The sequence below is a fragment of the Octopus sinensis genome, linkage group LG10 (assembly GCF_006345805.1).
Source record: "Octopus sinensis linkage group LG10, ASM634580v1, whole genome shotgun sequence".
Taxonomy (NCBI): domain Eukaryota; kingdom Metazoa; phylum Mollusca; class Cephalopoda; order Octopoda; family Octopodidae; genus Octopus; species Octopus sinensis.
Window position 1 is genome coordinate 25148714 of NC_043006.1, and position 13194 is coordinate 25161907.

The window sequence follows — 13194 nt, forward strand, 5'->3', positions numbered from 1 at the left end:
TGTTGTCTTCTACTAGAGCATCAAGCTGACCAAAGCCTTGATAGTGGATTTGGTTGATGGAAACTGAAAGGAGCCCATCATATATGTGTGTGTGTGTGTGTGTATTTACATGCATGTCTCTGTGTCTGTTTGAACCCCATTACTGCTTGGCAATTGCTATTGATGTGCTTACATCTCTATAACTTAAGGATTGACAAAATAGACCGATTAAATAAGCACCAAGTTTTAAAGGGAAAAATGTACTGGAGTCAATTCATTCAGCTAATGTCCTTCAAAGTGGTGACCCAGCATGACTGCAGTATGACTGAAACAAGTAAAAGGTAAATATATACATATATATCATTTCTATCTTGACCCAAATTATAAGTAATTGGTTGGTATTAGGGCATGCAGTACCTTACTCGATATACAGTCATGTAGGTTATGTACAAAGAAAAGGTTGGAGATTATTTTGGTTAATCGTAAGCACATTCTTAGCAAACATAGCAACATGGAATTTACTCCACACACCAAAAGAGTAAGACATTCTGATATTACTAGATGAGGAAGTGCCTGAACTACAGGAAGGTGCAATAGTATGCAAATAGCCCCACTACTAATAGTGGCAGAATCGTTAGCACACCGGGTGAAATGCGTAGCTGTATTTCGTCTGCTGCTACGTTCTGAGTTCAAATTCCGCCGAGGTCGACTTTGCCTTTCATCCTTTCGGGGTTGATTAAATAAGTACCAGTTACGCACTGGGGTCGATGTAATCGACTTAATCTGTTTATCTGTCCTTGTTTGTCCTCTCTGTGTTTAGCCCCTTGTGGGTAGTAAAGAAATAGGTAACATAAATCTCATGGCTATCAGATTACTAACAGGATTTCTTGATACTCTCTACCTATACACTCCTGAATGTATACCCTACATGAACCCACCCTCTCTTCCCCTTTCCTTTGTGTGCATACATGTATACATTGTTTTTTTTTTCTTGTATGGGCCCATGTCAGTAGCAGCTTCATGGAATACCAAACTTTAGGAATGTAGAATCAACCATACCCTCCAGGGCTACAGGATGTACAAAGGATATATCATCAGATTATGATTGACTTCCACTGACCAGAACACCTGTTTATATTTACACCACACATGAAACATTTTATTTATTTGACTCTGGTTGTGCTCTTCTCTGCAAGTGCAGTGCACATCCTCCATGTCTGTAGGCCAGATTGATATATTGACTTATAGAGCTTATGAACCTTTATGATGCATCTTGATAGTTTTGTACACTACCTGAGTGTCTGTATATACATGTTACACACACACATATGCATCATGCGTTGACACATGTGTATGTGTATAATTGTGTGCATGCATGTGCAGATGTGTATGTGCATATGTGTGTGTGTGTATGTATGCATGTATGTGTGTGTATATGTATGGATGTGTGTGAATGTGTATGCATGTATATGTGTATGTATGTTTATATATATATATATGTTTGTAGATGTATATATATGTGTGTAAATGCATGTCTATGTTTATATATATACGTGGGACGTTCAATAAGTAATGCCCCTGATCCACTTGCAGTTGTTTGATCTAGCTGAAATTTTGCATGTGCAATTATTTATATCTCTATAGATTAAGTGGCAAATTACAGCCTGAACTAATTGTGGTTTCTGATTTATAGGTGTTTGAACTGAGTCAAGTGTGAAATGGAGCCTGTTGAGTGTCAAGCAGTGATTCGGTTTGAAAGGACGCACACCACAGGAGACTTTTGATGAAATGAAAGTAACTTATGGTGATGATGCCCCATCATATGACCTTGTAAAACGCTGGCATCGTGAATTCAAACATGGTCGGAACTCTGTGGAAACAGCTCCCAGATCTGGTCGCCCCACTTCTGCCATTGATGAAGCATCTGTCTGTCAAGTTGAAGCTGCCATTTTGGAAGATCGACGCATAACTATTCGCCAAATAGCCCATGAGGTCAAGATTAGTACCAGGTCTGTGGAAACTATCATTCATGACCATTTGCATGTGCAAAAGGTGTCTGCCAGATGGATTCCCAGGCTGCTCACACCTTTCCAGAAGCAAGAATGTGTCGAGTGCTCGAGGATGAATTTGGAGATGTGCCAAGAAAATGAGTCGAAAATTTTTCAAAAGACTGATTACACAGGATGAAACCTGGGTCCATCACTATGATCCAGAGACCAAAGCCCAGTCAATGCAGTGGAAGCACCATGACTCACCTCCTCCAAAGAAGGCAAGAGTGCAGCCCTTCGCTGGCAAGGTCATGCTCACAGTCTTCTGGGACCAGGACAGAGTAGTGATGACAGATTTCCTGGCAAAGGGTACCACAATTACAGGAGCCTATTATGCTTCAGGAAATTAAGAGAAGCTATCAAAATCAAGAGGCGGGGCAAGATCAGCAAAGGCATCCTCCTTCTGCAGGACAACGCTCCAGTCCACAACTCACGTGTCGCCACAGGCGTGCGGTTATGAACTCCTCCCCCATCCCCCTACTCTCCTGACCTTGCACCCTCTGATTTTCACCTCTTCCCAGCCATGAGGCTATAGCAGAAGACACTTGCCCAAGGTGCCACGCAGTGGGAATGAACCCGGAACCATGTGGTTGGTAAACAAGCTACTTACCACACAGCCACTCCTGCGCCTATATTTATAAATGTTGTTTATATATTTGTACATTTCTGCTGATGGATAGTTGGGTGATTGGATTGGTTGAGAGATAAATGGGTAATTGTTTGGGTGTGTGGATTAAATATATATGTATGTGAATGTATGCATATATGTTTGTATTTGTGTGTGTGTGTGTGTGCAAGTTTGTATGTGTTTGTTTTATGTCATATATGCTTATGTGTCTTAAAAGAAATTGGTTCTTATAGCCTTTGCATTACATCAAACCTTAACTGATTTATAATGCAGGTTTGATGACCCTATACTATTAGCTTGGTCAATGTTCTTCCCCCTTTATATATATATTTTTTATTTATAGTTCTTTTTTAAATTTTATTTCTCTCTCTGGTCACATGTACATCAATTTGAGAGAGGTGTGGCATAATTCAGACAGCTTTTGATACACTGTTTTTCTGTCTCTAGCTAAATTGTATGACATGAAAGGTTTCAATAAATTGTAATATGGGAAAAGTGTATATATTTGGTGCTTTGACACATTTGTTCTTGAATTTATTGCAGGATCCTATTGAGTTGAAGGCAATGTTGCATAATGTTTCTATAACTGATATGTAATTATTTTGGCATTTTTCTGAAATGTGTGTATTTCCCATAAAGCATTTAATACCATATCTGTTTTCTGCTTATTATTATTATTATTATTATTATTATTATTATTATTATTATTATTATTATTATTATCGTTATTCTCATTTTACTTGTCAGAGCTTTCAGTTTTACTTGCTCTAGTTAATTCTGTAAGAGCAGACATCAACCTGTTGTCAAAGGTCTCACAATGTCTCTTTCCATCATACTTAACACCCAACTGCCAATCTCAAAATCCTCACTGTCCTCAATAGAGCATTTTCTGAATATATTTCCCAAATCTGGGCTTTTCCTCCTGCATCCCTTCTGTTCCACTGGCAGTTTGTCATTTCCAGGCAGTCATACACACAATTAGATATTATTCCTGTCATCAACTTCCTCATCAAGGGTAGGCAGGAGATTGGCCAGTAATTATCCACTGCATTACCATTACCGGGGCCCATTTGGCAAACAACTGTTTTACCTGCAGTCATCTACTTTGGTGTTTCCACCTCATTGTCTATCCATTTGTACAGCTATTCTTTTGTGTAATGCTGAGAAATATTTCAGCCAGTACCCTTGTACCCCATCCAGGCCTGGACATTTCCAGTCTGGAACTTTTATTGTCTGCTTGGTCACCATTTCAGCTGTTATTCTTTTACTGTTCTGTTTCACTTCATTTTTCTCAACCATTCAGCACCTTTCTTATGCTTTCTTCCAAATGTTTCTCCCAAATATTTCGCCAGAACCTCCTATTTTCTTCATTGTCTCTCGCTGTTGTTAACCTTTCCATTTCGCTGCTAATAAGCCCTTTTCTGATCCTTTTGGAACAATCTATTGATTTTATTTTGTTCAATTCTTTTGTCATACTTCTTGGTTTTTGTAGCTTTAACCTGCAATTTCAGCTCTTTGAGGACTACATGTACACGATAACACTTCCAATCAGTTAAGATGAGAAACCATTATTATTATTATTATTATTGAGTAAGAGAGCAGTGCATGCCATCAAAGTGACACTGGGGTAAAATATACGAAGCCCAGTATACCCATCATGACTACCCGTCTGATAAGGGTACACCAAGCACATGCATCACAACCATATGTGCACGACATGGTGATCTCATAACAAGATAAACAGCGTATGACCTTGCGGGTGGGGCCCAGTTAGAATTTTCTTCTGGTCGGGTAACCCATCCCACTCAAAAGTTCCTTGATTAAAGGTTGTTTAAGGATGTTGAATGAAACACCCATATTTCCAGAGGTGAATTATTCAAATCCCAAAGATTCCCTCTTGACACTTGGCTATGATGCTCCCCCACTACTTCTACTCATGATCAGAGATGCACATATCGTCAGCCACTGAGGGACATACTCAACTGGTTATGGTCAAACAACTGACAAGCAAATCTGTAGTATTGAGCAGAATATTTGCTGTAGACCATCTTTTATACCAAGACAAAACAATGTACATGATAACACTTCCAGTCAGTTAAGATGAGAAGCCATGAGAGCCACTGCCTGGTACTGCATCAGGGCATTTATCATTATTATTTTTATTTTTTTATATTTTTTTTTATTATTATTATTATTCAACATTTGATAGTTTCAGGCAGATTTCTACTGCATCACCTCCATGTTGCTGGGGTGTGTGCAACATTGTATATTCATTTTGTTGTGGGTTTAGTTGAAGTCTTTTGTTCTGTTAGTGTTTGTATTGTGTGTTGTGTGTGAATTCAAGTTGTGTTCTTCTGTTGGGTATCCAGCCTGTAGAATACATGTTGCAGGGCTGAATCAGTAGTGTCTTGCATAAGATGTGGGCTGTTTTTTTTTTCTTTTTATCATACCTTAAACTGTTATTACTGGTATTGTTCTCACTTTCCTGCACCACAACTTGAATACTTCAGTTTTAAGGTCTAGAATTTGTCTCATATCTTGTTAGTCTCTGTCTAGCTGCCTGAATTATATTTGTTTTCAAGCCCAGGAAACTTCAAGTTGCATGGCACCATCTCAACCTGTTATTTAATAATATATTGTATAGAGATGGCAAGCTGGCAGAATGTTTAGTAGCATTTCTTTTTATCAGTATGTTCTCAGTTCAACTTCTGCCCAAGGTCAACTTTGCCCTCCATCCTTTTGGGGTTGATAAAATAAGTACCTGTTGAGCACTGGGGTCAATGTAATTGACTTACCCTCTACCCCAAACTTGCTAACTCGGTGCCAAAATTTGAAGCCAATAATATATATAACATGGTTAGGACTTCTCTTTCAGGAAATCTTCAGAGGAAAGGTGTTGTTAGCTGATATCTCTGTTCTGTAGAGAAGCCAGCTAACAACACCTTTTCTGCGAAGATTTCCTGAAGAAGGGATCCTAGTCTCAAAATATTGAAATACCAATTAAATGTACAAACTATTCGCCTGCATTATTAATTTTTATAGGTTGCATTGTTTTGACTTTAGGAGAAATATTAAAAGCATTTATATGTATATATATTGTAGTTATTCAGACAGATTATACTGTGATACAAATATGAATGCATGAGTTTCTAAAGTCTATATTTTACCAATATATATACTCTGTGTGTGTGTGTGGTGTGTGTGTGTGTGTGGTTGCATTTGCAGTGTCCTTTAATATAACCCTAGACCAACAAAACCCTTATCAGCAAATTTGGTAGGCAGAAACTGAAAGAAGCCAGTTGTACATATACATATACACATACATATGTGTATATAAACATGTATATAAATACATATATGTATGTATCTCTCTCTCTCTCTCTCTCTCTCTCTATATATATATATATATATATATATATATATATATATATATATATATATATAATGCTAACCTCAAAGTTCATCTGTTTTCCTGCATTTTGATTAAGATGATAAAGACTACAAATAAAATGGTTGAATGTGTTGATTTCTTACTTTCTTTTTCTTCCCTTAATCATTTGTACAACTTTCAAAGAACAGTATCTATCTATCTATATTATACTAAAACTCAAAGTGTGTTTGTTTTCCTGCTATTTGATTAAGATGATAAGGATTACAAATAAAATAGTTATTTTTGCCTTCAAGAAAAAAATAATCAAGTTGAAAATGTTGACACTTCAGAGTCATCACAGCTACTGTTGTCCATCCTTTTTTTCTTACTTAATGGATAGGTATATTAGACCATCCAAAGCAGTGGCATCCATTTTAGGATTTTCAATTCAGGAAAGAACACCTACAATAGTGAGACTGCAAGTTCATCTACCAGATGAACAAAGAATATTGTTCAGAAATAATGAGGATATATATGGCTGTCAATGAACGACTTTTGAGAACAACATTGACAGAATTCTTTTCATTGTGCATCAATGATGACTTTACAGAAACATTATTTTATGCTGAAGTACCCATATATTTCACTCGGAACAGTAGTAACAAGAATGGCAAAGGAGACAGTGAAGAAAAAAGTTGAAGGCCATTAGAACGTTTTCAAAGAAGAAGCATTTGGTTGTGTTTATGTTGTCACACCAAAAGCAGGAGAACTGTATTATTTAAGAATTTTATTGCATGAAGTCCCAAAAAGTTTTTTTTTTCCTTTCCTACCGTGCATCAAGATTTTCAACTTGGAATGGTTGTGACCCGATGGGTCACAGTGGGTGCATGTAATATGTATGTATGTATGTATGAATGAATGAATGAATGAATGAATCCTTTTTGGGGGGTTTTTAAGGCTCACATAAAGCTATAAATAACAGCATGTAAATATTGGGCTGTAAAACCTTCTAGGATAAAAAATGCTAAAAGCTGCCCGTGGGACTTGAACTTGTGTCTCCTGTAGACATGACAAGCACTCTACCATTGTCCCAAAGCAATTCTTCAAAGTTCTATTTTAGAAACTTTATTCTTACCAGCAAAAATTATGTCATAAGAATATATAACAATAATAATAGAGGAGATAATCACACCAGTCTGTATAATTTCAATTTAAGCAATAGCATTGACAATAGTGACAGTAATATAAATAAAAATGTTAATATTGAAAATTTTGATAACAATGATGTTGGGATCAGCAATAATAGTAACATTGAAAGCAATAGTAACAGCAATAATAATGATAATAATGATAATAATACTGATGATGATAATAATAATATAATAATAATAATAATAATAATAATAATAATAGCAATAATAATAGCAATAATAATAGCAATAATAGTAACAAGATGGTAAATAGAGACATCAAAAAAGGCTTGTAATGATCAATTTGAAAGCAGTTTAGTAAAGAGATGTAATTTTAGAAACAGGGTTACTTGTCCTCTAGGAAATGAGTGCATCTATAGGAACATTGTATACAAATGTGTGGTCTGGGCAAGAGCAAAGATATTTGCATATATAGGTGCAACAAGCAATTACTTAAAAAATCATTACCACAATAACTTTGCATCATTGACAAAAGACACAACACATCCTTTGCCGACCTGATTTAGTGTCTCAGAGAAAACAAAACAGATTATGATATATAATGGATAGTGGTAAGAAATGCATACCCATACAGTGCATATTCCAAATCATGCAATCTTTGCTCTGAGGAGGCACTGTGCATTTTAATGTGCAGAGGTGGACTTATTAAAGTACACTTTGAACTCACTGCAAAATGTAACCAAAGAATCAAATGTTTATTTCAGGAAATTGGAAAACAGTCATAAATTCCATTTGTATATTTAATTATATATGTGTATACATTTTGTTGTGCAATCTTCTACTGTGTATGCATTTTTGATGTGCAATTTTACACTAACTAGTGCATACATACCTATATTAGTGAAAATGTAGTATTTTAATTTGCTTTTAGTTAATTATATGCATATACAATTTTTGCTACAAAATCATACACCAACTGATGCATATATAACTAAGTCTGTATTCCTCTAGCAGCACAAATATCTAATGTATTTAAAACTGTGTCTTTATACACAATCTGTTATCATTTAACTTTAAAGACATCTTCTGTTAATTATTAATTATTAATTCTGCATGAGCAGTTTTGATATAAATACTATGTGCAGTTGCATATTTATGTGTGAGTATAATCTATTTAAATGTAGATGAGTATATATATATATGTATCTCCCTGTCTCTGTTTTTCTCTCTCTCTCTCCCCCTCTCTCTCTCTCTCTTCCCATATATGTGTGTGTGTGTATTTTCTGAAATGTACAGTATTAAATATCCTTCACGGCTGATCTTAACAATCAGTCTCATGCAAGGAATACAATGGAGTGTTAGGTAACAATCTGATTATATAACCTTATGCTCATCAGAGTTAGCTGATATGGAGGAGAGTATGGTGACTGCTCTCTGTTGTCAGAGGTGAATTAACACCTAGTTTGCAGCGCTGTGAAAAAGAAAAAGGGACAGGGGATTAGGTTAGGAATTATGTCCTTTGGTTGGGTACGCTGTAAGGCCAGTAAGAGTTATCTTGAATTGTTTGTCAAGAAAGTGTGTTTTATTAAGTGTGGTGCTCCTATGGGGATGGGGTGTGTGGTATGTGTAGTAGTGTCATATGCATAATTTTCAGGGTTGTAGGTATATATAGTTGTGTTCATTGGTCTTTTACTCTCCATACATGCTAAGGTTGTGGGGGTTTTATGTTAGCTTGCAGTGTGTAATGTGTGTGCGGGGGAGATACAAACTGTGTGAAGGGGTATATGTTGGGGCTGATGAGATACAGTCTATTTTGTGGGGTGTCTGCCATGTAAGGGTGTGTATGTGTGTATATGGGTGCATTGATGTGTATTCAGGTCTTTGCCAGGCCCAAAGATATTGGTGGAAGATTGATACTGGGGGACTTATGGTTGCGGTCATGGTGGGGCACACAGGTACAATAGGATGTACTTCTTTCCATGTGGGCAAGGATTAAACACATCATTCCTGCTATTCAGGCAAATATCTGGGCGCCGGGGACCCTTTAAAATTGCTCTCTTCTCAGCCAAGTGCAACCTGCACTTCCTGCTGCTATTGAAGTATGGTTTGCATTTTCCAGGATCTTTCACTTTTTGCTGTACTCTGTGGTGCTTTCTTTCAAAGACCAAATGTGCTTGGCTAGGGTTGTGGCATTACATCTCACCAGGATGTTGAAAGAGAACTTGTGGTTGTTAAAGCAGTTTCTGAAGGGGCCTTCCATTGCCCCCACATACTTCTTTATGCTTGGTTGCCCATTGGGTCCTATGGCTGTTACCTCTGTTTCATATACAACTGTCTCCATGTTACAATGGTCATTCAATGGACAAGTTGTGTTAGCCCTGCATGAGCATCCTGCCTTTGCTTTGGGTGTAGGCCTACCTACTATAATCTTTCGTACACTGCACAGTTAAAGGATAGTCTCAGGGTATATCTATTAAATATTTTGTTGAATCTATTAATATGATGGAAGTGTTTATCAACTTAAGTAAGGAAGATCTTACCTACTCTGGTCTTAACATTTAAAGAGAAGGGCAGCAAGAATCACAACACTTTCTGATGGCACTATCTCTTTGTGGGGCTAGGGTCGGGCATGTAAGTAATACTATGCTTGAAACTGCTGGCAGCCAGAGCCCAGATGTACTACAGGGTGGCAGCATCAAAAATCTCTTTGCTTGAAAATAGCTGGAGATTCTCCTGCTGACACCTTAACCACATTCCTGAACACTATGGCTGGATGGCAGGAACTTGTGTTAATGTATGATAGTTTCTCATTTGGTTTCCTAAAGGGATTATAGGCATCAGATTCCAGATCCAGGGTCACATCAAGGAAATCTATTGTTTTCAGGTTGGTCTCTATTGTGACCTTCAGTTCAAGGGAGTTAATGGTAACTATAAGGTCCTTTCTGAGCTTATCTAGCATGTGGCTGTTAGCCCTTCTTATATTACCAGTGTGTCATCTCTGTGGAGGCCAAAGCTAGTTGAAGGGAATTTCTTTTTTAGCATATCTAGGATGAAGAGACCAACTAGGTCACATAGGTCAGCACTTTCAAAGGCACCCATTGCCATGTTGAAGGAACTCTCTGAGTCAGTATGTGTGGCCCAAGCCAACCCCTTACAAACAAGCTTTTGAAGCAAACTACAAAGTTTATACCCATACTGAATTTCTCTGTGTGTGTGTGTGTGTGTGTGTGTGTATGAGTTCTTTTGTCTTCACCTGTGCTCATTTGCCGATTGTAATAGCTTGTAATTGTGACAGAGAAGTTTGGTGATAGGAAGGCCATTACCTCAACATACTCTCATATGATCCATGCAAGCATGGAAAGGTAGGTATTAAAACAATGATGATACATACATATAAATACATACATGTTTCACACACACACATGCACGATCACACACACATGGTCATAAATGACAGAGAAATATTTAGATGAATCTTTATTTAAAAATAAAAAATCCAAATAATTCTACAATTTTGTTTCATAACTCAAAAAATATGTTAATAACTTATATAATCATACCTAATCATAGATAAATGACTTGCATGTCTGCACTAATACAAAATGTAAAAAATTACCTGAAGATAATACAGAATTTGTGCTATGTCAACAGGTGGAATAGATTTTCTTCCTGAATTTAATGCTGATAGTAATAATGATCATATAAATTCTGTATTTGATATTGATAATCTAAATAATAAATATTTACCTTTAAATAATACATATATAAATACTAAAAACCAGAAAAGTTATTCACATTGTATAAATAACTCTTGTAAACACAATAGATTTAAATGTAATCAACAAAATAATCAGTACCGCTCTAATATAATTAAAGATACTAACAATATTCACAACCATGTTATTAATAATAATAATAGAAATTATAATTTTAGTTGGAAAAAGATGCATGTATTGAAGAACTTTAACAATATAGATAATAATAATTATTATTATAGTAGTAGTTTATATAAAAATATACATTATGTAAATAATGACAAATTTCATAATTTATATTGTAGAAAAGGTATTTTATATAAAAATGGTTTGTGGTTTAACCCCCACCCCCGTTAGAAGTGGTGGGGGAGCATCATAGCCATGTGTTGAGAGGAATTCTTTGGGGTTTGAATGGTTCACCTACAGAAACATGAGTGTTTTGTTCAAAATCCTTAAACAACCCTTATTCAGGGACCTTTTGAGCAAGATGAGCTACTCAACCTGAAGAAAATTCTAACTGGGCCCCACCTGCAAGGTCATTTGCTGTTTATCTTGATATGAGATCACTATGTTGTGCACATATGGTTGTGATGCATGTGCCTGGTGTACCCTTACCAGATGGGTAGTCATGATGGGTATACTGGGCTTCGTATATTTTGTCACTTTGATGGCATGTACTGCTCTATCTCACTCAATAATGATAATAATAATAATAATAATAATAATGATTTTACTTTTTGCAACTGTCATGATAAAGCTAAATACCTTATTAATAAGCAATGTCTTAGGGAAAACATTGTATATAAATGTTCAGTTATGGGCCTTGGTAATGAACATGTATACATTGTTGCATCTTCATCATTTAAAATCAGATGGAATAATCATAGATCTACATTTAAAAGAGTATTTAAATAAGGCTAATTATACATCCCTAGCTAAATTTGTACATTCATTGATGGATAATAATATTGAATATGGAATTTATTGGTCAATACTTGATTATGCACAACCTTATAGTAGTGGCAATAGATGGCAGTAACCTTTATATATCAGAGACATTTTACATTAATAAAAACAGTAAAGAAAATGTGATTGTAATTAATTGCCATGATGAGCTTATTTTGAGATGTTAACATTTTAAATATAAATCCTTTCTATACTATAAACTTACTTAACATTATAATTGTAATATGTCTTTATTTGTGGAAATTTTAATCTGATAGTTGTTTGCATTTTTATATTTATAGACATGTCACCATTACTACTTTTTTCATTTCTGTTAATACCTAATTTTATATATATGTATGTATATGTATTTTCTAGATTTGTTTATGGGAAACGTTTTGAATATGCAAATAAAGCGCCTATTCCATTGTGCCACCTACAGTCAAATGATGCTGACTGGTGAACTAGTTCTTCAGGGTTGCATTGAGCTGTACCAATATAATGTACAATAAATATAATCATCATCATCATTGTTTAGCACCCGCTTTCCATGCTAGCATGGGTTGGATGGTTCAACTGGGGTCTGGGAAGCCAGAAGGCTGCACCAGGCCCAGTCTGATTTGGCAATGTTTCTATGGCTGGATGCCCTTCCTAACGCCAACCACTCCGAGAGTGTAGTGGGTGCTTTTTACGTGCCACCGGCACAGGTGCCAGATGAGGCTGGCAAAAGGCCATGATTGGATGGTGCTTTTTATGTGCCACCAGCATGGAGGCCAGGCATGGCTGGCAATGGCCATGATCGGATGGTGCTTTTTATGTGCCACTGGCACAGAGGCCAGTCGGGGCAGCACTGGCAACGGCCACATTCGGATGGTTCTCTTACGTGCCACCAGCACTGGTATCACAGCTACAATTTCCATTGATGTTGATCGATTTTGATTTTGATTTTGATCTAATAATTAATAATCATTGGATGGAATTTATGAACATTTAATGAATTGCTACATGCATTTTCACAAATCATGTTTCTTAAGATTGCAGTCCATATTTCTGGGATGATTACAGTGTAGTCCATAGTATCTGTGGGCATCAGGCTGATGTAACTTGCTTAACCTTCATACTGGTAAAAAGGGATAAACATCCCTCTGTTCTACATCCATTAATGATATATCACCTGAAGAAATGAATCCATGAAGATGATCAACCCGATGACCACAGATACTATGGACTGCACTGTAATCATCCCAGGAATATGAACTGTGTTCTCAAGAGACATATGATTTGTGGAAACGCATGTAGCGATGCATTAAATGCTTAT

The 13194-nt window shown here is 36.3% G+C and overlaps 1 protein-coding gene across 15 annotated transcripts in view; it reads left to right on the top strand.

Annotated features, from left to right (window-relative positions):
- LOC115216158 (sickle tail protein-like) overlaps nucleotides 1-13194 on the top strand; it is a 460762-nt gene that overhangs the window by 397783 nt on the left and 49785 nt on the right. The window contains exon 18 of one of the 15 annotated variants that reach the window (XM_036506387.1): nucleotides 990-1298. The exons of 13 other annotated variants lie outside the window; for them this stretch is intronic. In XM_036506387.1, the coding sequence (XP_036362280.1) occupies nucleotides 990-1026 (37 nt within the window). In that variant the 3' untranslated portion in view covers nucleotides 1027-1298. Of the gene's footprint in view, nucleotides 1-989; nucleotides 1299-13194 lie in introns of those variants that run through there. One more of the 15 variants, XM_036506388.1, reaches the window with a different exon arrangement.